Raw genomic sequence first — 22,319 nt, 5'->3', positions numbered from 1 at the left:
GGTCGGTTTCGGCTCCTTTAAGGCGTCGTCAAACAGCGTGGCGGGCTGCGCGAGACCTTACAAACATGATGGGGGGCGGGGCCGAGGCGCGCCCTGCGGTGAATAATTTAAAGGGACCGCGCCTGTGGGCTGGGCGGAAAGCTACCGGTGTTGGCGCAGAGTGGACCGCGGCTGCGGCCGGGTGGGTGAGTACGAGTTTTTGTCGCCCCCTCAGAGGCGTCCCTTAGGAGGTCGTTAGCACCTGTTCTCCTCTGCTGGCCAATAGCGCCGGACTCTCTGATGCTCCCATCCCCCCAGTTCCTGGCAGGTGTTTCCATGCTGGGAGCCAGGTGCGCCCTAGGGTGGAAGGGAACTAGTCCTCCCCGTGAATTTTCCAGGTAATATCTCCAGGGCCCAGTGACGCCCCCAGATTTCCGTTAGTACTCCAGCGGTGCCAGAAATACTCTGTTTTCCAGAAAAGTCCCAGTAATATTCCGGCATTCATTCCTAGGTCGACTCTTGCTCAAACGATCTCAGGGACGTGCCCACCCAGCTCCCAGTTTTTCCCAGCAGTAGTTCTCTATTCCTGAGATTCCCTCAGTAACTTTACAGTGACTTCCAGTAATTCCCGCGTCCCTGGTTACGTCTCCCAGTAATGGCCCTAGCATCGTTCCCAGAGTCCTAGAAATGTTCCACATTGTCAGAGACCCCATAACTGCACTAATGCGTAACGGTGAATCTAGCACCGTCTAGTAACCTCTTGGGAGCTCGCCCCACTCCGGGGGTCCCCGTATTCTTCCGAGACTCCGATTCGCCCCAGGACCCCTTATGTGGGAGTTGCCAGCAGCACTCCCGTGCACCCCGGCCCGTAGGTCCCCCGGCCTGGGGCACCCTATTTTTGCATGGGATTGTGGCCTAAGGTCTGCTGGGTTGGGATTGATCAATCCCGGAGGGCAGAGACAAGGAGGGGGCCACTTGCGGGAGGAAGGCGGGCCCTTCGGGGACCCGTGCATAGGTTGCTGACTGTGGGTATCCGGCCGGCTGCCCTTTGGTCCTAGGGTGGGGCTCTACCTGTAGGGCGTCTAGTTGGCTCGGCGTGTAGGTGAAGGGAGCCAGGGACTCGCCTTACGCCCCAGCCCGGCGTCGAAGTCAACCTGTATCACCCCCTCTGCTCTACAGCGCCCCACCAGCCGTTCCCTGGCCAGCAAAGCCATCCGAGCGGCGAGTATGAAGGGGGCAAGCCTCGTGGTAGGGGTAAGGGGAGAAGCGGGCCAAGAGTGACGACTTGCACCAGTTCCTCCTGCTTCTTATTCCCCTGGACTCCGGGCCACCAGACCTGCCGCCCAGTCTGGAGCAAGTGATGGAGGCTCCGTTGCAAACAGGAATGGTAAACGTTGGGTTGTGTGGCGCTGCGGGGACTGCAGTTCCCGAAATGCTTAGCGCTCATGTTACAGTCTCGCGGTAGTTTCAGACGGAACTACGTTTCCCGGCATGCACCGCGGGTCGCGGAGCCGCCGGAAAGAGTTGCGCCCCCCGGGAGGTAGCCGCGGCTACCCATTCTGCAGATGGGGACGCCGAGGCAGGGGCCTGCTGTGACCTCCTCGGGGGCGGAGAACTTGACCGAATGGGGTGGAGACGGGGGCGTCCCGGCCTCCGGGGAGGGCTCGGCAGGCCGTGTATGCGATGCGCAGCCAGTGCCCTTCGTCCCTCAGGTGCTGGGCGTGATGATAGGGGCCGGAGTCGCGGTGCTGGTCACGGCCGTGCTCATCCTCCTGCTCGTGCGGAGGCTGCGAGTGCCGAGTGAGAACCTGGAGGGCCCTTCCGGGGTGGCTGCGGGAACTGAAATGCCCGGGTTGCTGAGGCAGTAGAGATGGGACTTACGCGACAGTGTCCTCATCTCTGGCCGCGTGGAGTAGGCGCAGAGCTCAGGGTGCTTCTCTCCTCACTTATCCCCAGAAACGCCAGCACCGGACGGCCCCCGGTATCGATTTCGGAAGAGAGACAAAGTGCTCTTCTATGGTCGGAAGATTATGCGGAAGGTGAGTCTAGGACCCGGGGCGGGGGGGTGTCCCCGCTGAACGCAGAGGTTCTGCCCTTTTTCTCTTTAGACGTCTTAGGAAGCCCGTCCTCCGTGACTAGCTTCCTCTGGATCTGGGCCCTTCTTCCCTCGGTCTGAACTGGCAGTTCACCCGTCCCCCATCCTTACCCTTCCTAGGTATCACAATCTACTTCCTCTCTGGTGGATGCTTCTGTCTCCACCACCTCCCGGCCACGCATGAAGAAGAAACTTAAGATGCTCAACATTGCCAAAAAGTAAGGCTGTACTGGGTGTACTGGGTGTACTGGGCACGGAGGGGCTCTCTCAGGGACTGTTTGAGTAATCAGCCCACACCAAAAGGTGTATCTAAGGGTTCTTTGAGCTGCGAGTTTTCCCACATCAGAGGGGCTATCTCAGAGCTCTCCCACACGGGACAGGCTGGCTCTGGTGTCTCTGTGCCCTGAGACAATGTATCTCAGTGACATTCCCCCTGCAGCGGGGTGTCCGTGAGCCAGTTGTCTCCAGTCAGTATCGTAGACGTTTTGTAATAGATTTAGGGGATTTGCGCCTGGGTTCTCCATGTAGGATAGTTCCTGGGTCTCCCCACACAGGAGGTGATTCACTGGGGTTAACTCAGGTGTGACCTACTGGTTAACTCAGTCTGTGACCTACTGGAGGGGCTCTCTCTAGCTTTTGTTTTCTAGGGTTTTCCTCAGCAGTCTCTCTACGTCAGAAAGTATCTCTCTATGTCACCTACCCTGGAGTTCTTTTTACACTAAGGAGGCTATCTTAGGCATTTGTTTCCCAGGAGTTATTTCAAGGATCTTCTTGCTCTAAGAAACATAGGAAGGACATCCCAGGGTTCCATGCCATCAGCAAAGGGCTATCTCAGAGTCTCTGAGAAAGACTCTCCCAGGGAGCTTTCTAAGTTGGAAGCTGGCTCTGAGGTCCGTCTCCTCACATCATGGAATCTACTGGAAGGTCTGTCCCCAGGGTGTTTTCACGCTAAGGGATACCCCACTGAGGGTGTCATCCCAGGGCTGTCCGCGAGCAGCCGATGTGTCCTCACGTGGCTTTTTGTGATTCCAGTAGAAGGGCTGGCTCTAGACCCTCGGTGATCAGTTGAGGATTTAGATCTTGTGTCTCTGTATGTCATAGGGGTTGTCTTCACGTGTCCCTGCTCTGGAGGAGCTACACTGGTGTTGTCATGACTTCCAGGGCCTATCTCAGCTCTCTGTGAACTGGGCAAGGGCCAGCCCAAGATCTCTCGGATCCGAAGAGAAGCTATATCTAGATTTCTCTATAGTGTGGAATTTAATTTAGGAGTCTGCTCGTTCTAGGGGCTGTGTCTCGGGGGGCTTGTGACAGGGGTGGGGGTGGCTAGCTCAGTGGTGCCTGTGACTTGCAGGAAAGGGCTCTTTTGGGTCTGGGAGTAGCAGAAGAGCTGTATTCATGCTGTCCGCATACAAAGAGAGCTATTTATTTATTTATTTATTTATTTATTTGACAGAGAGAGATCACAAGTAGGCAGAGAGGCAGGCAGAGAGAGAGGAAGGGAAACAGGCCCCCTGCTGAGCAGAGAGCCCGATACGGGACTCGATCCCAGGACCCTGAGATCATGACCTGAGCCGAAGGCAGCGGCTTAACCCACTGAGCCACCCAGGCGCCCCCAGAGAGAGCTATTTTAGGAGTCTTTGTGACCATCGATGGGGTCATCTCAGGGTTCTCTGAGATCTAGAAGGAAAGGCCAGCTCTGGGAACCTTACGAAGGTAAGAGCAGCTGATGGGGTTTCCTGGTATGATGGGAGCTACCCCAGAGCTCTGCTGACGTTAGGGAGGCTATTTCCGGGTCTGGTCTGTGCTAGGAAGAAGGTCTCAGGGTTCCCGTGATGAATGGAGGTGCAATTTCTGGGAACAGCCCATATTTTACATCAGGGCTCTGCCAAACACAGGGTTTATCTCAGGGGCTTATGATAACAAACGGGCGATCTCAGGGTTTTACATTAGAAGATGGTAAATTTTTTTGTACGGGGTCAGGTTAGTAAACATCTTAGGCATGGTAGGTCATATGACTATGTCACAATTTTTGAACTTTTGGCCGAGTAAAAGCAGCCACAAGTAACATGTAAATGATTGGGTGCCAACAGAGCTTTGTTTAATGAAAGTAGGTAGCAGGCCAGAGTTGGCTGAGCCCTGTTTTTTGTGATTTAGAGGAAAGGGTATGTGGGAGACTCAGGTCTGCCTGAGCCTGCTCCCTCCCTGCCCCCCTGCGACCTTTCTTTTCCCGCCAGGATCCTTCGTATCCAGAAAGAGGCACCAACGCTGCAACGAAAGGAGCCCCCGCCGGCAGTGCTCGAGGCTGACCTGACGGAGGGTGACCTGGCTAACTCCCACCTGCCCTCCGAGGTGCTCTATATGCTCAAGAATGTCCGGTCAGTGTTGGGGTGCAGGCGGAGGGGGGTGGCTGCAGAGCTGGGGGCTCACTTAACCTGCATTCCTCCGCCTCCCTGTCCCATCCAACAGGGTGCTGGGCCACTTCGAGAAGCCGCTCTTCCTGGAGCTCTGTCGACACATGGTCTTCCAGCGGCTCAGCCAGGGGGATTATGTCTTCCGGCCGGGCCAGCCGGATGCCAGTATCTACGTGGTGCAGGACGGGCTGCTGGAGCTCTGTCTCCCGGGGCCGGTGAGTGGACCACCTGCGGGGCACCACGGGGAGATGGCAGTGGGGACTGGGATAGGCGTTGCTGTCGGGCGGCAGGCTTCACCGTCTTTGGAGATGCGCAGGCAGAAATTGGGAACAAATGCACAAGGGTGTCGGGGTGGTCTGCGCGGTCAGCGGTTACAGTTAATGACGGCCAGAAAATAGAAGCCGGTCAGAGATTTGGTGGGTTCGGGGATCGGAGTGTCCGTGATCACTAGGTGGTGAGTTGAGAGCTCAGGGGTGGAGTGCCGTGGCAGGGTGGGGACAGCCCCAGTCACCTCCCCCCCCGACACACACCCTCTGTGTCTCAGGATGGGAAGGAGTGTGTGGTGAAGGAAGTGGTCCCTGGGGACAGCGTCAACAGCCTTCTGAGCATCCTGGATGTCATCACTGTGAGTGATTAGTCTTGGGGGACAAGGAGACTGAGTATGAGGACCCAGTCAGTGGGTTGGTTCCGAGAGGGTCACGTGGGAGGCCTCAGTGTCCCAGAGTCTCCTCCGATGCTCCCAGTGGTCTCACAAGGCACTGGCCTTGGGAAGGACTCAGAGAGCACAGCCCGTGATCTCCCTTCTCCTTGTTCCGCACACACCCACAGGGCCACCAGCACCCCCAGCGGACTGTGTCTGCCCGGGCAGCCCGAGACTCCACAGTGCTACGGCTGCCCGTGGAGGCCTTCTCTGCCGTGTTCACCAAGTACCCCGAGAGTTTGGTGCGGGTGGTGCAGGTCAGTGGGGCCTTCCGCCTCCCTCCGCCTGCCCCGACCCATCCCAGGCTCCTGCGGGCTGCGCTTATCAGCCCTGAGCAGTCAGATCTTTGGGGGCCCCTGTTCCTCCCTTTAGCTGCCGCCGCTCCCTTCTCCCCAGGCTTCTGCCACCTGATTGTGGGTTTCTCCCTGGCTCACTGTCTGCCGCTGGCCAGCCCCTTACTCCTCCCGACCGTTCCACCCCGTTAATGCTTAGTGCCCATTTTCTCCTGCTCCGTGTACCTGAGTCGCATTACCCGGTGTCTCCCGTCCCTTCCCTGTGGCCACAGATCATCATGGTGAGGCTGCAGCGGGTCACCTTTCTGGCGCTTCACAACTACCTGGGTTTGACCAACGAGCTGTTCAGCCACGTGAGTTGCGCAGGGAGCCCAGGGAGTACGCGGCTGCGGAGGGTGGGGGGAGGGGGACGCACGCCTCCCAGGACCTGCCTCGAGGGTGCTCTCTGTCACCAGGAGATCCAGCCCCTGCGCCTGTTCCCCAGCCCTGGCCTCCCAGCCCGCACCAGCCCCGTGCGCGGCTCCAAGCGGGTGGTCAGTACCTCAGCTACGGAGGAGCCTAGGGAGAGTCCCGGCCGGCCGCCTGACCCCACTGGGGCCCCACTACCTGGACCTGCAGGTATCAGACGTGACCCCAGCCGTTTCCCAGGGACCCCACAGCTAGGCACCTAGGTCTGACTCCCGTCTGGTCCCCCGGAGACCCCTGGCCCCAGGGCGGGGCATCAGAATCGCTTTCCTAGTCCCCTAGTCCTCAGAGACTGTGAAATGAGCCCTCTCGCAACCGTGCTCAGTGCCCTAGCTGTAGGCCTGGTGGCTCCAAGGGGCAGGAGCCTGACCATGTGTCTCTCCCAGGGGACCCAGTGAAGCCTACGTCCCTGGAGGCTCCCTCGGCCCCCCTGCTGAGTCGCTGCATCTCCATGCCAGTGGACATTTCAGGTTCGGGCACCAGGTGGGGGAGGGGGAGAGGACATCAGGCTTCTGGGTTGCCTGAAGGCATTCAGGCCTTGATTTTCCCTATCTGCGAAGTGGAAACACGCCGTATTTTCATGATGTTTTAGCGGGTAATTGTTGAGACGTTGTCTTCCTAGCTGGGGTTAAGAAGGATTCTGAGGGCAGATGCAGTAATGGAGCAGTCGTGTCTGCACAGATGGGGGATTTGGCACCTAAGTCAACTGGGGTCGCTGTCAACATGATCGTTTTTGTAAAATACCTCTTGCCCACCGCAGGCTTGCAGGGTGGCCCCCGCTCGGACTTTGACATGGCGTATGAGCGTGGCCGGATCTCCGTGTCCCTGCAGGAAGAGGCTTCAGGGGGGCCCCAGGCAGCTCCCGCTCGGGTAAGGCCTTGCCCTCTCTCCCCCTCCCTCCCCAGTGCCCTCCCAGCACCTTTGTCTGGCCCACGGTGGCATCTCCGAAAGAGGTTCGGGTGGGAGCACAGAGGTCACAGGCCTTCCCCCGTGCAGACCCCCACTCAGGAGCCCCGGGAGCAGCCAGCAGGGGCCTGCGAGCACAGCTACGGCGAGGACGAGCTGGCCGCCGGGGGCTGCCCCTTCGGGCCCTACCAGGGACGCCAGACAAGCAGCATCTTTGAGGCAGCAAAGCGGGAGCTGGCGAAACTGATGCGGATTGAGGTGGGTGGCCACGGGGTCCTAGGGGACGTGAAGTGGAGGGCGGGGAGGCCCAGGTGGGCCCGTCTCAACCCCCCATTCTCTCCAGGATCCCTCCCTTCTGAACAGCCGGGTCTTGCTACATCACGCCAAAGCTGGTACCATCATCGCCCGCCAGGGAGACCAGGTGAGGCTGACCCCTGGGATCTAATGCACCTCAGACCCAAGACCTTTTTCTGACCTCTGATCCTTCTGTTTGACCCCATATGTACATCCCTCAGCATGTGATTTCTGTCCCTGCCCCTAGATGCTAGGACTCTGATTCCTGTGCCGTCTGGATCCACTGACCTTTCCTTTCTAATCCTTGAAACTTTTACCTGAGGACTGCAGCCCCTAGGTCTCTCTGACCTGTCCTGTCCTTCCCTGTGACTTCTGTTTTCTGACCTTTCAAGTCTGCAGTGTGCTCTGACGTACCGCCTGCTTCTCTTCCTGAGTCCCGCTGGGATGGGTGTGTGCTAAGGGCGGTAGGGATCAGAATCTGGACCCAGAGGCCATGAGCCAGCCCCTGGAGCTGGATGTCCAGGAGCGCAGGAAAGTGTATCCCACGAATCCGTCTAGTGTCCACTTGGGGAAACTGAGACCTGGTCACGATTTCAGTCCGGAAGCACAGCGGAGGAAGAGGGCTCTGGACTAGCGGGGTGGGGGGGTAGATTTGTGATCACATTCCGTCCTGACTTCCTCTGTGACCTTGGCCAAATCATCAAGAAAGTTCTCAGCTTCCTCATGCACGGAATGGGGTAATAACTGTAACTGTCTGCTAGAATTGTCACGAGGAAGGAAGGGCGGCTCTGAACCGCTTAAGATTTTCAGAGATGCCAGGCTTGCAGGAGGGTTTGGAGCAGTTCATGGGGAGACCACAGCCCCTCCACCCAGGGGAGTTGGAGGGAGGGCCTGGGCTTGGGCGGGGGGTGGTTGGAGTAGGGGCACGGCCCAGCTGGCTGGGATATTGTGGTACTTAATCTGTTGCTCGAGCTGTCACTGGAGTGCTCATTACTGGGTGGGCTCCTTCTGTAGAGGAAGCTGGGGGAGGTTTTTGCGAGGTCACTGGTACTGACTGGGGCAGAGGGATCATGGTCACACTGTGGCTTTTGTTGTGGGCCCCTGGGCCCTGCCTACCTGGGAGACTGTTGGGCTCAACCTAGCCCCAGCCTGGCTTGCTAATAGACCAGACCGGTTGCTCTGCTGCCACTCGAGGCTGCAGGGGGTCTTCAGATCATTGTTACCAATGGTTTTTCATTTGGGGGCGGTTTTATCCCCTACTCCCACTCCAGGGACATTTGCCAATGTTCAGACTTTTTTTTTTTTAAGATTTTATTTATTATTTGACAGACAGAGCCTGCTAGGCTCCCCGCTGAGCAGAGATCCCAATGCAGGTCTCAATCCCAGGACCCTGGGATCATGACCCGAGCCAAAGGCAGAGGCTTTAACCCATTGAGTCACCCAGGTGCCCCTGTTCAGGCATTTTTAAACTGACTTGTGAGGGTGCTACTGGAATCTAGTGGGTAGAGGCCAGAGATGCAAAATTACACAGGACCCCCCCTCCCCCACAGCAGAATTACTCAGTCCCAAGTGTTAATGGTGCCAAGGTTAGGAAACTCTGCTTTACAGACATTTCCCAAAGTGTGTTTCATGGAACACCTATATCATGAACAAGGGATCTGTGCTCAAATTTGGGAAATGTTAGCTTTTAATCCCTTTGTGGAAGCTCTTTGTGAACACCATTATGATATTCAAGGCTCTGAGAAGTCCTGCAATGAAGAGATTTGTTTCTCAATCTGATGCCAAATGGCAACTTAATATTAGTAACTCCCATTCATATCCCAACCAGAGTCTGGAAATTGTATCTTAGAAGGTTCCAGCATGTGTATGCATCTCCTGGGGCTGCAGAGGCAGGAGACATCAGCAAGATCCCTGCCCTTGGGAAGCCCACAATTCTGACTGACATTGCACTAAAGAATCACACTAATTCTTGGAAAACCATACGTGCTTCATGCTTACACGTAAAAGACATTCTTGGCTTTACAAAATCTGGCTTAGGCAGGTTAGCACCTCTGAGAAGGTGACCTCCAGCTAAGGAGGAAGGATGGGAGGAATTAACTAGGTGCAAGGAGGAGAAAAGAGCTTTCTAGGCAGAGGGAAAGCTTGTGCAAATATCCTGTGGCAGGAATAGGACATGTGGTCTCTGGGAGACCAACAGGGATGGAGTGGAATGAGGGAACTGGGAGCAAAACTTATGTGTATATACATATACGTACTTATTTATATATCATGTACACAAATATATATTCATGGGTTTTTAGTACGTTCACAGAATTGTACAACCATCACCACTATCAACTTGGAATTGAAAGAATACTTTGATCACCTTGAAAAGAAACCTCATACCCTTGCACTATCCCCCTCCTGCCTCTGAACCCCCATCCCAGTGATACGCAGTTCCTAGTCTTAGTTTGCTATCAATTTGCCTGTCTTGGATATTTTACATAGATAGAATCTTACAGGATGTGGCCCCTGTGGCTGACTTCTTTGACGTAGCATCATGTTTTCAAGGTTCGTCTACCCTGTAGTGCGTGTCGGTGTTCCTCCTTCATGACAAAATAATCGATCGTGTGGGCCTACCACGTTTTTTGTGTGCAATCGTCACGTGACAGACACTTGAGCCATTTCCACCTTTTGGCTATTATGCATTATGCTGCTATGAAGATTTCTGTACAAATTTCTGTGAGGATTTAGGTTTCCATTTCTTCTAAGTGTGTATAGGAATCAAGTTGCCGAGTAAGGACAATCCTGCTCTTTACTCTTTGTGGACTGTTTCTGATTTTTGCCAGACTGTTTTCCAAAGCAGTGGCACTCCTTCCGTTCCCAATGGCAGCGTGTGAGAGTTTCAATGGCTCTACACCCTAACATGTTTTTTAAGATTTTATTTATTTGACAGAGAGATCACAAGTAAGCAGAGAGGCAGGCAGAGAGAGAGGGAGAAGCAGGCTCCCTGTTGAGCGGAGAGTCTGACCCGGGGCTCCATCCCTGGACCCTGGGATCATGACCTGAGCCAATGGCAGCCACTTAACTGACTGAGCCACCCAGTCGCCCCTGATTTTGAGCATCTTTTCATGTGCTTATTGGACCTTTATTTTCGGAGAAGTGTCTATTCAGAGCTTTGCCCATTTTAAATTGAGTTATTGGTCCTTTTATTATTGGGTTGTAAGAATTCTTTACGTATTCTAGGTACAAGATCCTGAGCAAACATGATTTGCAAATATTTTCTCCTAGTCTCTGGGTTGTTCTTTCACTTTCTTGAAACTCAAAAAAAAAAAAAAAAAAAAGTTTAATCAAGTCCAATCGATCACTTTTTGTTGTTCCTTATACTTTTGGTGTCCTATCCAAGAATGCATTGCCAAATTCAGAGTCACAAAGATTAGCTGCTGTATTTTCTTCAAAGAATTTTATAGTTTTAGGGGCACCTGGGTGGCTCTGTGGGTTAAGCCACTGCCTTCAGCTCAGGTCATGATCTCAGGGTCCTGGCATGAGCCCCGCATCAGGCTTTTTGCTCAGCAGGGAGCCTGCTTCCTCCTCTCTCTCTGCTGCCTCTCTGCCTGCTTGCGATCTCTGTCTGTCAAATAAATAAAAAAATCTTAAAAAAAAAAAAAGAATTTTATAGTTTTAGCCCTTACATCCATGTCTTTGATCATTTTGATATGGTGTGAAGTACGAGTCAAACTTTTTTTTTTTTTTTAATTAATGAGAGGCAGAGGAAGAAACAGGTTCTCCAAGGAGCATGGGAGCCCGATGCGGCACTTGATCCCAGGACTCCAGGATCACAACCTGAGCTGAAGGGAGATGCTTAACCAACTGAGCCACCCAGGCGCCCCAAGAGTCCAGCTTTATTCTTCCATGGGCTGTCGAGTTGCCCAGCATAAGCAAAGAGGGTTTAGCTCAGCCACCCGCCTGCATAGCCAGTCCTTGCAGCCTCTTGCTGGCCTTATTGAAAAGAATTTATGGGCCTTGGAGCGCCTGGCTGGCTCTGTCCGTAGAGCAGGCGATTCTTGATTCCGGGGTTGCGAGTTTGAGCCCCATGTTGGGCACTGAGGTTACTTAAAAGAAAACCTTTATTTAAAGAATAATTTATGGGCCTTAATCTGAGCTCAGATTTTGGTGATCCATTAGTAATGTCTGCCCTGGGTGCCAGATGGGAGTTAGATACTTATGCTGTGCAACTGAACGAGCCAACGTCCCCTTCAACTTTTCCTTCCTTGGCCTCTTCTGGGTGGATTGGGCTGGGTCAGGGCTGGGACTGTCGCCCGTGTGCCCAGCTCTCCTCTGCCCCACAGGATGTGAGCCTGCACTTTGTGCTGTGGGGCTGCCTGCATGTCTACCAGCGCATGATTGACAAGGCAGAGGACGTGTGCCTGTTCGTGGCACAACCTGGGGAGCTGGTGGGCCAGCTGGCAGTGCTCACCGGCGAGCCCCTCATCTTCACACTGAGAGCCCAGCGTGACTGCACCTTCCTGAGGATCTCTAAGTCCGACTTCTATGAGTACGGCTGGGCACCCCCCTCCACCCGGCCCATGGTGGGTGGCAGTGGCACCTGGAGGGCCCCCACTTAGCTCCATTCTGCTGTGGCAGAGGTCATCCCTCTGGATGCCCAGTACCTTTCCAGGGCAGCTTTGAGCCCTTCTGATCCCACTGCCACACCGTCACCCACCCTTTCCACTTCCTAAGGAATGTGCCAAGGCAGCCCCCAAGCCCATGCCCCCCTAACTTTCCTCTCCAGGATTATGCGAGCACAACCCAGTGTGGTGCTGAGTGCCGCGCACACCGTGGCCGCAAGGATGTCGCCCTTCGTGCGCCAGATGGACTTTGCCATTGACTGGACAGCGGTGGAGGCCGGCCGTGCTTTGTACAGGTGCAGACCTTGGCCTTTCTTGCAGCTCAGGCCTTGCCTAAGACCCCGCGCCAACCCTGTCTTACCTGCCCCCCACCCCAGGCAGGGCGACCGCTCAGACTGCACCTACATTGTGCTCAATGGACGGCTGCGCAGTGTCATTCAGCGGGGAAGCGGCAAGAAGGAGCTGGTGGGCGAGTATGGCCGCGGGGACCTCATTGGCGTGGTGAGTGCCACGCCCCCCCACGGCCCTCTGATCACTCCCGCTGCGGGTTCCCTCCCACTGCGCCCAACAAAGCACAGAGTCTGGGTAATCTGATGGACTGGTGACAGCCTCCCAACCGCTGGCCTAGCCCAGTCCGCTTGTCCAGCTCCTTTCCGTGGGCAGGAGGAGGGGGAAAATTCTTGTCTTAATTGGACTCCGTCCCTAGACCTCTGTTAGAAGAGGAGACACCCCCCCGCGTACGTGTGGACACACTCACACACCCGGGCATGGATCCCTAACCCTCTCCCTCTCCCCAAGCCCTAATGAGTAGTGCGATTCGATTTCCACCCATCTCGGGGGTCTGTTGGGGGTAGGGCAGTAGCGCATCTGGTCTGGGTCCCCCTTTCCCATCGGGGCCTCCTGGCTCAAGCAGCCCTGGTCATAAATGCCCCCCCCCCCCAGGTGGAGGCGCTGACACGGCAGCCTCGTGCCACGACAGTGCACGCGGTGCGCGACACGGAGCTGGCCAAACTCCCGGAGGGCACGCTGGGCCACATCAAACGGCGATACCCGCAGGTGCGGCTCCAAGCTGTGTGGGCTGGCGTCCTGGTGGGGGGCGGGGCTCGAGGAGGCAGGGCCTAATAGAGGGGCGGGGCGTGGCGGAGGAGTCCCAGGGAGGAGGCAGAGACCCTCGAGTTAGAGCAGGGCTCTTGGAAGGAACGGGGACTCAGGCGCCCCGGTAGGACTCGGACAGTTGCCCCTCGCGTCTCACTGGAACGCCGGCCTCCCATGCCCCAGGTCGTAACTCGTCTCATCCACCTGCTAAGCCAGAAGATTTTAGGGAATTTGCAGCAGCTGCAGGGACCCTTCCCAGGTGAGAGCCCTCCGCCCCGGGCATGGTGTGGGAATGTAGTCCGATTCCTGGAACACACCGGGAGGGGGAGCCCTAGGCCCTGGGCATGCTGGGAAATGGAGTCCGGCGTAGGAACTGCGCTCTGGGTGGGGCTTAAAGTAGGAGTGGGATCTGATGTCCGGTGCCTGTTTGGAGGGGTGGCGGGTGGAGTTGGGGGTCCTGGGCACGCCGAGAAACAGAGCCCTAGACCCAGGCCATGCTCTTGATGAAACCTACAGTGTCTGACATGTCGACTGACGGAGTCTTTAGGGGCAAACTTCGTTCTGGGTGTGAGAGCTTATAGGCGGGATGGAGTCCACGTCCTGAGCACGCTGGGAGAGGGAGTCCTGGAAGAGTATGCTGGGACATGAAGTCCTTGGGGTGGGAGCTGGGGGCTAGGGGCCAGGCTGGGAACGGGCTGCTGAAGTTACTGGCGAGCTGAAAGATGTAGTTTGCTAAGTTAGGGTACATCCGGAATGAAGTCGGATTCCAGGTGCATACGGGCCTGAGAGTCTGTGCAAGAGCCATCCGACCCTGGATCAGCCCAGCTCCTCCTATCCCCCAAGGTCTTCCGCCCCTTCGGCCTTGACACCTGGATGGTGGTGGCGGTGGTGAGCCTTGGCTAAGAACCACCCCATGCTCAGGATCTTCCCGGATAGATTTTTTTCTCCCCAGTCTTGGCCCATGCATGCAAATGCCCGTTCATTTCCCATCGGACCATTGGTTCATCCTTTTCACGATTGTGGGGCAGCTTTGCTGGCAGAAACTCTCTGTTGATGAGATACAGAAAAGTCTTCCAGGGAGCACCTAATGTATACTAGGCCCTGTGCTGGGCATGGGTCGTGGGGGGGAGGGAGGAAGAGTGACCAGGCAGACGAGGCTCTTAGAAGGGTTTACAGCTTGGCAAACAACACATGTGAAAAATACAAAGAAGAAGTGTGAAGCAAACAAAAGAAGGTCTTGATGGAATGTGGTGGAGGGAGGGAGGGTGGTTCTGGGGGCCCTGAGCTGGGACTAGACAGACGAGATAGGGCGTGGCATTGACGGGAACTAGGAAGGCCCTGCACACAGGGTTTTGTGGGTTTGAAGCACTTCAAAGAGGAAAGTGAGGAAGGGGGAGATACGGGGGGGGGGGGGGGAAGGGGCAGTTCGCATAGGGACTGGGAGCCCCAGAAAGGCATTTAGGCTAATTCCGATTGTTAGAGGAAGGAGCTGGAGGGGAGGAGGCAGTGAGTGTTCCAGGCAAGAGAGGGAGGTGAGGCCTTGGTCTAGGATGTTAATGGAGAAGTTGGGAAGCAACTGATGGGTCAAAAAGATGTTTGTTTCTGCCTAGTTTTGTGTTCAAGTCCCTTGGGGGGACAGAAGCACCAAGGCCAGAATGGGGTAGCGACGCAGATCGGTCCACACACGCACAGTGGAGTGCTTGTAGGGTTATGTAGCCTGTCGAGTCGAGGCCCAGAAGTGAAGGTCACATGGCTAGGTCTTATCAAGACAGTGGACCGGGTGGGGCTGTGGGTCCAGGCCTGAGGCCACAGCCTCTGCTGTGGCTTCACTAGGTTAGCGGGGCAGGTCTGCTTCTCCAGGTGCAGGACTGCGCCTCGAATCTCCTTCCTTGGGGTCTTGGCAGGCTCGGGACTAGGCGTGCCCCCTCACTCGGAGCTTACCAACCCAGCCAGCAACTTGGCAACGGTGGCCGTCCTGCCGGTGTGTGCTGAGGTGCCCATGGTGGCCTTCACTCTGGAGCTGCAGCATGCTCTGCAAGCCATCGGTCAGTGGGGGTGGGGTGGAACAGGCCATTGGTCTGCGGAGGTGGGGCTGTGGGGGAGGGGGGGTGAGGACAGACCATTGTGGGGGCAGGGCAGTGGGGGAGGTGAGGACAGGCCATGGGTTTGTGTGGGGGCTGAGGCAGTATTGTGGGACAGGCCCCCAGTTCTCTGGACCTGGGTGTCTGATTTCATCCTCACGCATCCCCAGGTCCCACACTCCTCCTCAACAGTGACATCATCCGGGCCCGCCTGGGGGCTTCTGCTCTGGATAGGTATGTGTCTGGAGTTTGAGGAGGTGGGGGATAGACCTGAAGTCTACGGTGCCTTCAGGTCTGCTTGAGGTCTGGGCTGTGAACCAAGGACCGTGGGTCCCATCCCTTCAGTCCGTGGGAGACCGTGGGTCAGATCACCCCGAGGGCATGGACATGGTAGGGCTTGGGTGTCTAAGTGTACGTCCTCCCGATGACGGAGCTGGAGGTGTGGGACCCCGGACAAGCGCCCGGGACGACCTTCCACCGCCCCTGTCGCAGCATCCAGGAGTTCCGGCTGTCGGGGTGGCTGGCCCAGCAGGAGGACGCACACCGCATCGTTCTCTACCAGACCGATGCCTCGCTGACACCCTGGACCGTCCGCTGCCTGCGACAGGCCGACTGCATCCTCATCGTGGGCCTGGGCGACCAGGAGCCCACTCTTGGCCAGGTCCGGAGTCTATGCACAGGGACACCCCCACTCCCCAGAGAGCGCCCCCCTGCCCCCCTGCACCAGGCCCCGTGCAACCGTGGGGCGTGGCAACCAGGGACCCAGGCTCAGCCAGGTGTGGGGGGAGGAAGTGACCGAGGGTTAGTGACTTCCGTCCAACGTTGCCCTTCCAGCTGGAGCAGATGCTGGAGAACACAGCGGTGCGCGCCCTCAAGCAGCTGGTCTTGCTGCACCGGGAGGAGGGTGCGGGCCCCACGCGCACGGTGGAGTGGCTGAACATGCGCAGCTGGTGCTCGGGGCACTTGCATCTGCGCTGTCCGCGCCGCCTCTTCTCCCGCCGCAGCCCCGCCAAGCTGGTGAGCGCCGTACCGGCAGAGGGGCCCTCCCGGGACCACCGGCCTCTAGGGCCATTGGTGGGGGGGGTGGCGGCTCAGAGACCTGTGGGGGCAGGAGCGGTGGTGTGGAGGTCTGGACACTGCCTCCTGAGCCCCCATCCTTATGCGTCGCCTCTCTGTGCCGCCCCCCACCCCCCGCCCGTATCCCAGCACGAGCTCTATGAGAAGGTTTTCTCCAAGCGCGCCGATAGGCACAGCGACTTCTCCCGCCTAGCACGGGTGCTCACCGGCAACACCATCGCCCTGGTGCTGGGTGGGGGCGGTGCCAGGTGAGGGGTGGGACCTGCTCCCCGGGGCTCGCCCTGAGGGGCGGGGTCAGGGCGCCTGAGGGGTGGAGCTTATCTCCCGGAGCCGCCCTGTAGGGGTGGGGCTGGCACTTGTTCCTTGCGGGTGGGGAGGTGGGAGAAGGGGAGCTCCGGGGGTCGTGGGGCATCTCCAGTGGGTCCCTGGGTTTTCTCTCCCTGGCAGGGGCTGCTCACACATCGGCGTGCTGAAGGCGCTGGAGGAAGCAGGGGTACCTGTGGACCTAGTAGGCGGCACATCCATCGGCTCCTTCATCGGGGCCCTGTACGCGGAGGAACGGAGCGCCAGTCGCACGAAGCAGCGGGCCCGGGAGTGGGCCAAGGTGTGGGGGGCCACCTACCGCAGGAGTGCCCTGAAACTTGCTCCCTGAGGGGCTCCTGGGCTTTTTCTGCCCCTTTCCTGACTTCATCTGTGAACTGCTCCTGGCCCGCGGCATTCCCTCCACAACCTTGCTGACCTTTGCTGACCTCCTGGTTGGCGGCCTTAGTCCCCAGCTCCCTGCTGCAGCAATCGGGACCCTTAGTGATCACCTTGTTAGGGACCCCAAGTGGCTTCCGTTCGACCCCAGCCGGACTCCTTGCCCCTAGAGCATGACCTCGGTGTTGGAGCCAGTGCTGGACCTCACGTACCCCGTCACCTCCATGTTCACCGGCTCGGCCTTCAACCGCAGCATCCACCGGGTCTTCCAGGACAAGCAGATTGAGGTCTGCCCTCCATCCTCGCCTGCCCCACCCCTGCCGCTCCCCGCAGGAGTCCCGGCCCCTCTCCCAACGTGCTCCTTGTCCCCACAGGACCTGTGGCTGCCCTACTTCAACGTGACCACGGACATCACCGCCTCAGCCATGCGTGTCCACAAAGACGGTGGGTGCCCCAGCTGGCCCCACGATGACCTCTGCGGCGGTGTGGGGCGGGGGTGCAGGGAGGGCAGCCGAGCATCTGGGACGTTGTTAACATGAGTGACCGTCCGCCCTGGCCTGATTGCCGAGCACTAACCATCACCCACTAATGCCCCAGAGGCCCCAGGTATGTCTCTCCTTGGGGGTGAGGGGGTCTGGGGGACGAGCCGGGCGCCTCACCCCCTCACGCCGTCCCCGCAGGCTGCGTGTGGCGTTACGTCCGGGCCAGTGCCTCCTACTGCCCCTACCTGCCCCCGCTCTGCGACCCCAAGGACGGGCACCTGCTGGTGGACGGGTGCTACGTCAACAACGTGCCAGGTCAGCGAGCCCACGGGGCTGGCCGGGCCTCCGAGCATGTCTGAGCGTGTCTGTGCGTGTCTGTGTCTGTGTGTCCCGCTGGGCAGGCTCCCTGTGGCGCTACGTCCGCGCCAGCATGACGCTCTCGGGCTACCTGCCGCCGCTGTGCGACCCGAAGGACGGGCACCTGCTCATGGACGGCGGCTACATCAACAACCTGCCAGGCAAGTGGCTGCCCGCTCACCCGCACGCACAAGCACGCACGGGCGAGCACGTGGACAGGCGCCCAGGAGGGTGTGTGCACGCCCGTGTGCAGCCACAGACCCGGGGAGTGCCCAGGGACGGGAGCGCGTGGAACTGGAAAGCACATCCACATGCCGTGTTCAGCGTGAATGCACGCGTGTAGACACACACGTGCACGCAGGGACAGCAGGACACCCGTCCGGGTTCATGTCACCACACCCATGCTCACGCATTCTCGCGGCTGCTCACAGGGCGGGCAGCGTGTTCTCACACATGCACGTGGCCAGACCCAGGCATGCGTCCTTGCACACCTATCTGTCCACGTGCACACTGCATGCTGGCTCAGGTGCGCACAAGTGTAAGCACACAGATGGGCACGTGTGTGCCCACGGCGAGCTTCCGGCTCTGCTGACCTCTCACCTGCTGAGGAGCGGAGGACCAGCTGTGCCCCGGAGGATATCACGTGCCCGGGAGCGAGCACGCCCGAGTAGACACGTGTGCTAGGTACTTGCACATGCTCGGTGCTGGAGGCCGGAGATCGACCAACTGCCGCAAATCCAGCCCCCGCCTGGTTTTGTCAGGAAAGATTTGTTGAACACAGCCACATCCAGTGGTTCAGGCCTGGTTTCCTGGCCGCCTTCGTGCCTCAGCTGCAACACCGAGTGGTTGGGAGAAAGTTATTTTCTCTCTGGCCGCTTACAGAAAAAGTTTGTCAACTCCTACCGTGCGTGCCCTGTACGGATGCCCATGCTAACAGCCACGTACACACAAGTGGTGTGTGCAGATCCACAGGCGGGTAGTGCCAATCTAGACACTTGTGCACAGAAATGTGCTCAGGCCCAGAGGTGTGTATAGAGCTACAGACAGACCCAGAGATGTGCGTGTTCACACACAGGAGACACGCACAGATGACAGATGCGTGCAGGCACCTGGATATGGGGACATGTTCCTAGACACACAGATAGGTTCATGAGGGACTCATGCAAAGTCTTCTGGAGACTCGGGTGTCCTTCTGGGCTGGGCCTGGCTTTGGGGCCCTGTCCCCATCTCCCCAGGCTCTCCCAGACCCTCTCAGGGACCCTCCCTGAGACACACGGAGATACAAACACTGACCCACAGACACACTGCCCTCCTCGCGGGGCCATCACCCACCCTTCATGCCTCTGTCCTGTTTCCCTGAATTTCCTTGTTCTTGGTCATTGTTCTCTGTCCCCGTCTCAGCCCCACATTTCCCCCCAGATTCTCTGTGTTTCCATATCTCTGATATCTCTTTCTCCCCCACAAATCTGTTGGTGTCTCCGCTTCCCTGCATCTCTGTCCCTTGTGGCTTGACTTCCACATCTCTCTGCATGTGTTTTTTTGCCACTTGGACTGCCTGCCTCTCTGACTCTGTCCTCCTGTGTCTCTGTTTCCTGGTGTCCTTACCACTCTTTCTCTGTCCACATCACTCTTCTCCACGTCTCTGTCCCCCATGTGTCTGACCTGGTGTCTTTTATTCCCAGCAACTTCACTCTTTTATCTCCATCGCCTCCGTCCCTCTGGCCCTAGTTCCCCAGCCTTAACAGTTCCACCATCCGACCTCACCTCCTCAAGGTCATGGGCATCGGTACCTCTGCCCTTTACATACTGGCATGTTTGTTTGCATGTTTTTTGTGTGTGTGACCATTTGTATGATGGTGTTTCTGGGACTGGGTTGAATGTCTGCCCTGGGCCTTGGTGGGGAGCTGCCTGCTGACACCCCCCGGCCCCACAGCGGACATCGCCCGCAGTATGGGTGCCAAGACGGTCATAGCCATCGATGTGGGAAGCCAGGATGAGACGGACCTCAGCACCTACGGGGACAGCCTGTCTGGCTGGTGGCTGCTGTGGAAGCGGTTAAACCCCTGGGCCGACAAGATCAAGGTTCCAGACATGGCCGAGATCCAGTCCCGCCTGGCCTATGTGTCCTGTGTGCGGCAACTGGAGGTCGTTAAGTCCAGCTCCTACTGCGAGTACCTGCGCCCGCCCATCGACTGCTTCAAGACCATGGACTTCGGGAAATTCGACCAGATCTATGTGAGCGGGTGGGGTGGCAAAGCTTTACTACCTAAAGCCCACAGCAACCCCGGGGGAAGGAGTGTAGGCTCCATTCCCATGTGGGATCCATGAGGAACAGAGTGCTAATCGATTTGTGATGTCTGCCATGAGTGTGGCAAGGGAACGCGTGTGTGTGCTGTGTACGCACTAAGTTTCCTGCTGGGTGCCAGCTGCACTGCCCAAAGTGCATTAGAAGGCAGGAACGGGAAAAGGCAATCAGTAGTGTGTGCCGCAAACATGGGAGGGGCGTGGAGCGACCGACATGCTTTATGCTACTAGCTGCTGACCTGAATAATGCGTCCTCGCCCACGTCCCCTGAAATCGACCGGGAGCGGAAGTGTGCAGGGATGGATTGGTGATGTCTGTCACAGGCTTGGGAGACGGGGCTGTTTGCAGGTGTATTGTGTATTTTCAGATCTTGAAAGAAGCCGACACACCATTTGGTGCACTGTGTGGGGCTGAGGGGGAAGGCATGTAGAGAGATTGACAGGGGGCGCAGGGTGAGGAATATGGGGGCGAGTGTGCTACATGGGCCTGGCTCGGAAGTAAGTTGAGTCTCAGATGCCAGCTCCCCCAAACATCAGGCTCTCGAGGGGCCAAGGAACGGTCAGCAGAACGGAGATAGGCAGCGAAGGGAGGCAGAGGAAACATTGGGGTGGGGTGTTGGCAGGTCCGGCTCCAGTGTCCTCCCTTCCCGCAGGATGTGGGCTACCAGTACGGGAAGGCTGTGTTTGGGGGCTGGAGCCGGGGCGACATAATTGAAAAGATGCTCACGGACCGGCGATCTGCTGACCTTAACGAGAGCCGCCGTGCAGACGTAAGCCTGCGACCTACCCCATGGGGGGGCCACTTCTAACAACAGATATTCCCCCAGCCTGGCTGAGGCACCCCCAGAACTCAGATGCTCCCAGACCTCTTTGGATTTAGCTGAGCCCATCAGACCAGAGAGGTCCCCCTCAGATCTCGGGGCCCCAAAACACCACAGCCCCTGACTCTCCAGAGTCCCAGAGAGCGCCCAAGACCCTCACCTGTGCCGCTCCCCAGGTGCTGGCCTTCCCCAGCTCTGGCTTCACTGACTTGGCGGAGATTGTGTCCCGGATTGAGCCCCCCACGAGCTACGTTTCTGACGGCTGTGCTGATGGTGAGGGCCCAGGGGCACCTTGGGGGGCTCATGGAGCTAGGGCTGGGATCCATGGGATGTAGAGATGTTAGGCCAGCCGGCGTGGTTCACTTTGCCCTGCTCCCTGGTTGCAGGGGAGGAGTCGGACTGCCTGACAGAGTATGAGGAGGACGCAGGCCCTGACTGCTCACGGGACGAGGGCGGCTCTCCCGAGGGCGCGAGCCCCAGCACTGCCTCTGAGATGGTGAGACTGGTTGGCCCCAGGCCCTCCACGGGGTGGGGATGACATGGCGGAGGCGTGCGCGAGTACCAGTGTCCCGTGCTGTGTGATGTGTGCGTGTGGCGCTCCTGTCCCTGCAGGAGGAGGAGAAGTCCCTTCTCCGGCACCGGCGCTGTCTGCCCCTGGACCCTCCGGGCTCAGTTGCGGAGGCCTGAGGACCTCAAGAGGGGTCCCCCTGGGGGCATGGCCGGGGCTGAGCCCAGTGGGGGTGGCTCTCTTCTTCTCTGTCTGCTGCTATGCCTGCCTCCCTCCTGGGTTCCCCTTGAACCCCGGCCCCCCGGGGCCCACACACTGGACCGCCCTGCCCCTAAGGGGAAGGGCCCCACCGCACTGAGGACTGTGACCAGTCACTCCCAATAAACCTTTCCCTCTTGGAAATGGCCTCGTGTCATCTTTGGGTCGGACGGCTGGTGCTGGGCCGGACAGCCCGGAGCTTGTCTTTGTACCCGCGTGCCATGCTCAGCCTCAGGCCCAGCCAGCCTGCCCCCCTGTGCGCGCACTCAGGATTCCCCTGCAGTCCCCCTCCGCGCTGGCTTCAGACCGCAGGCCCTCTGGGGATCCCGGGTGTTCTTGGGTGCCCACCCTGGCACCCTTTATTTTCCTTACCGGACTCGCACAGCCTCTGCGCTCGACTGGCCCTACTGTGTGCGGGCATTTTGTGTTTCCCATTCTTTCCTGCTGTGTGCACCACAGAGCCTGGTTCCCAGGGGACGATGCAGTACACACAGGCTTAAGGACTTTGAGAGGTTCCCAGGCATTGGCCCTACTGTGCATTCAGCTCTGGTCACGCAGCACATGCCAATCCCTATGATGCACCAAGACCGTCTCCAAGGGTTCTCATTCATTGTCTTGGTGCATCTAGGCTGTGGAGCAGAGCTGCCTAGTATGAAACCCCAGCCTTGCCTCTTACTGGTGGCCTCGGGCTTGTTACTGAGACTCTGAGCCTGCCTCGCTTCGCCTGGGGAATGGGGATGTGGGTGGCATGGGACTCGCCCGATGTCACTATGGCCCAGGCCCAGCTCCCGACCAGTGCCCCCCGCCCCGCTATGCGCTGCAGGGGGTCCCGGTCACTGCCTTCACCACATGCTGACACATGTACAGTTCACTGGCCCTAAATATACA

General features: G+C 58.0%; 1 protein-coding gene across 3 annotated transcripts; it reads left to right on the top strand.

Annotated features, from left to right (window-relative positions):
• The first annotated feature begins 66 nt into the window (after window positions 1-66).
• On the top strand, window positions 67-21,575 carry PNPLA6 (patatin like phospholipase domain containing 6). Of its 3 annotated transcripts, XM_059159834.1 has the most exons (34): window positions 67-185; window positions 1,159-1,366; window positions 1,692-1,779; window positions 1,936-2,018; window positions 2,195-2,292; window positions 4,309-4,449; window positions 4,541-4,700; window positions 5,030-5,110; window positions 5,314-5,442; window positions 5,751-5,831; window positions 5,934-6,096; window positions 6,330-6,413; window positions 6,704-6,813; window positions 6,940-7,107; window positions 7,193-7,270; window positions 11,472-11,677; window positions 11,915-12,046; window positions 12,128-12,251; window positions 12,693-12,806; window positions 13,029-13,104; window positions 14,750-14,890; window positions 15,097-15,160; window positions 15,419-15,587; window positions 15,761-15,943; window positions 16,133-16,251; window positions 16,451-16,607; window positions 16,873-16,989; window positions 17,077-17,146; window positions 17,586-17,702; window positions 19,475-19,776; window positions 20,498-20,614; window positions 20,842-20,938; window positions 21,052-21,161; window positions 21,278-21,575. In XM_059159834.1, the coding sequence occupies exons 2-34, from the start codon at window positions 1,340-1,342 to the stop codon at window positions 21,350-21,352; spliced, it is 3,981 nt and encodes a 1,326-aa protein (XP_059015817.1). In that variant the 5' UTR covers window positions 67-185; window positions 1,159-1,339; the 3' UTR covers window positions 21,353-21,575. The 3 variants fall into 3 exon arrangements, with proteins under 3 accessions (XP_059015817.1, XP_059015816.1, XP_059015815.1); XM_059159833.1 differs by lacking the exons at window positions 67-185; window positions 1,159-1,366; window positions 17,586-17,702 and adding an exon at window positions 17,383-17,499 and having other exon boundaries at window positions 1,453-1,779; XM_059159832.1 differs by lacking the exons at window positions 67-185; window positions 1,159-1,366 and having other exon boundaries at window positions 1,456-1,779.
• The last annotated feature ends 744 nt before the right edge of the window (window positions 21,576-22,319 follow it).

This window comes from Mustela lutreola, chromosome 2 (assembly GCF_030435805.1).
Source record: "Mustela lutreola isolate mMusLut2 chromosome 2, mMusLut2.pri, whole genome shotgun sequence".
NCBI lineage: Eukaryota > Metazoa > Chordata > Mammalia > Carnivora > Mustelidae > Mustela > Mustela lutreola.
Note: the sequence above shows the minus strand (reverse complement) of the source record. Positions and strands in the feature narration are given on the sequence as shown.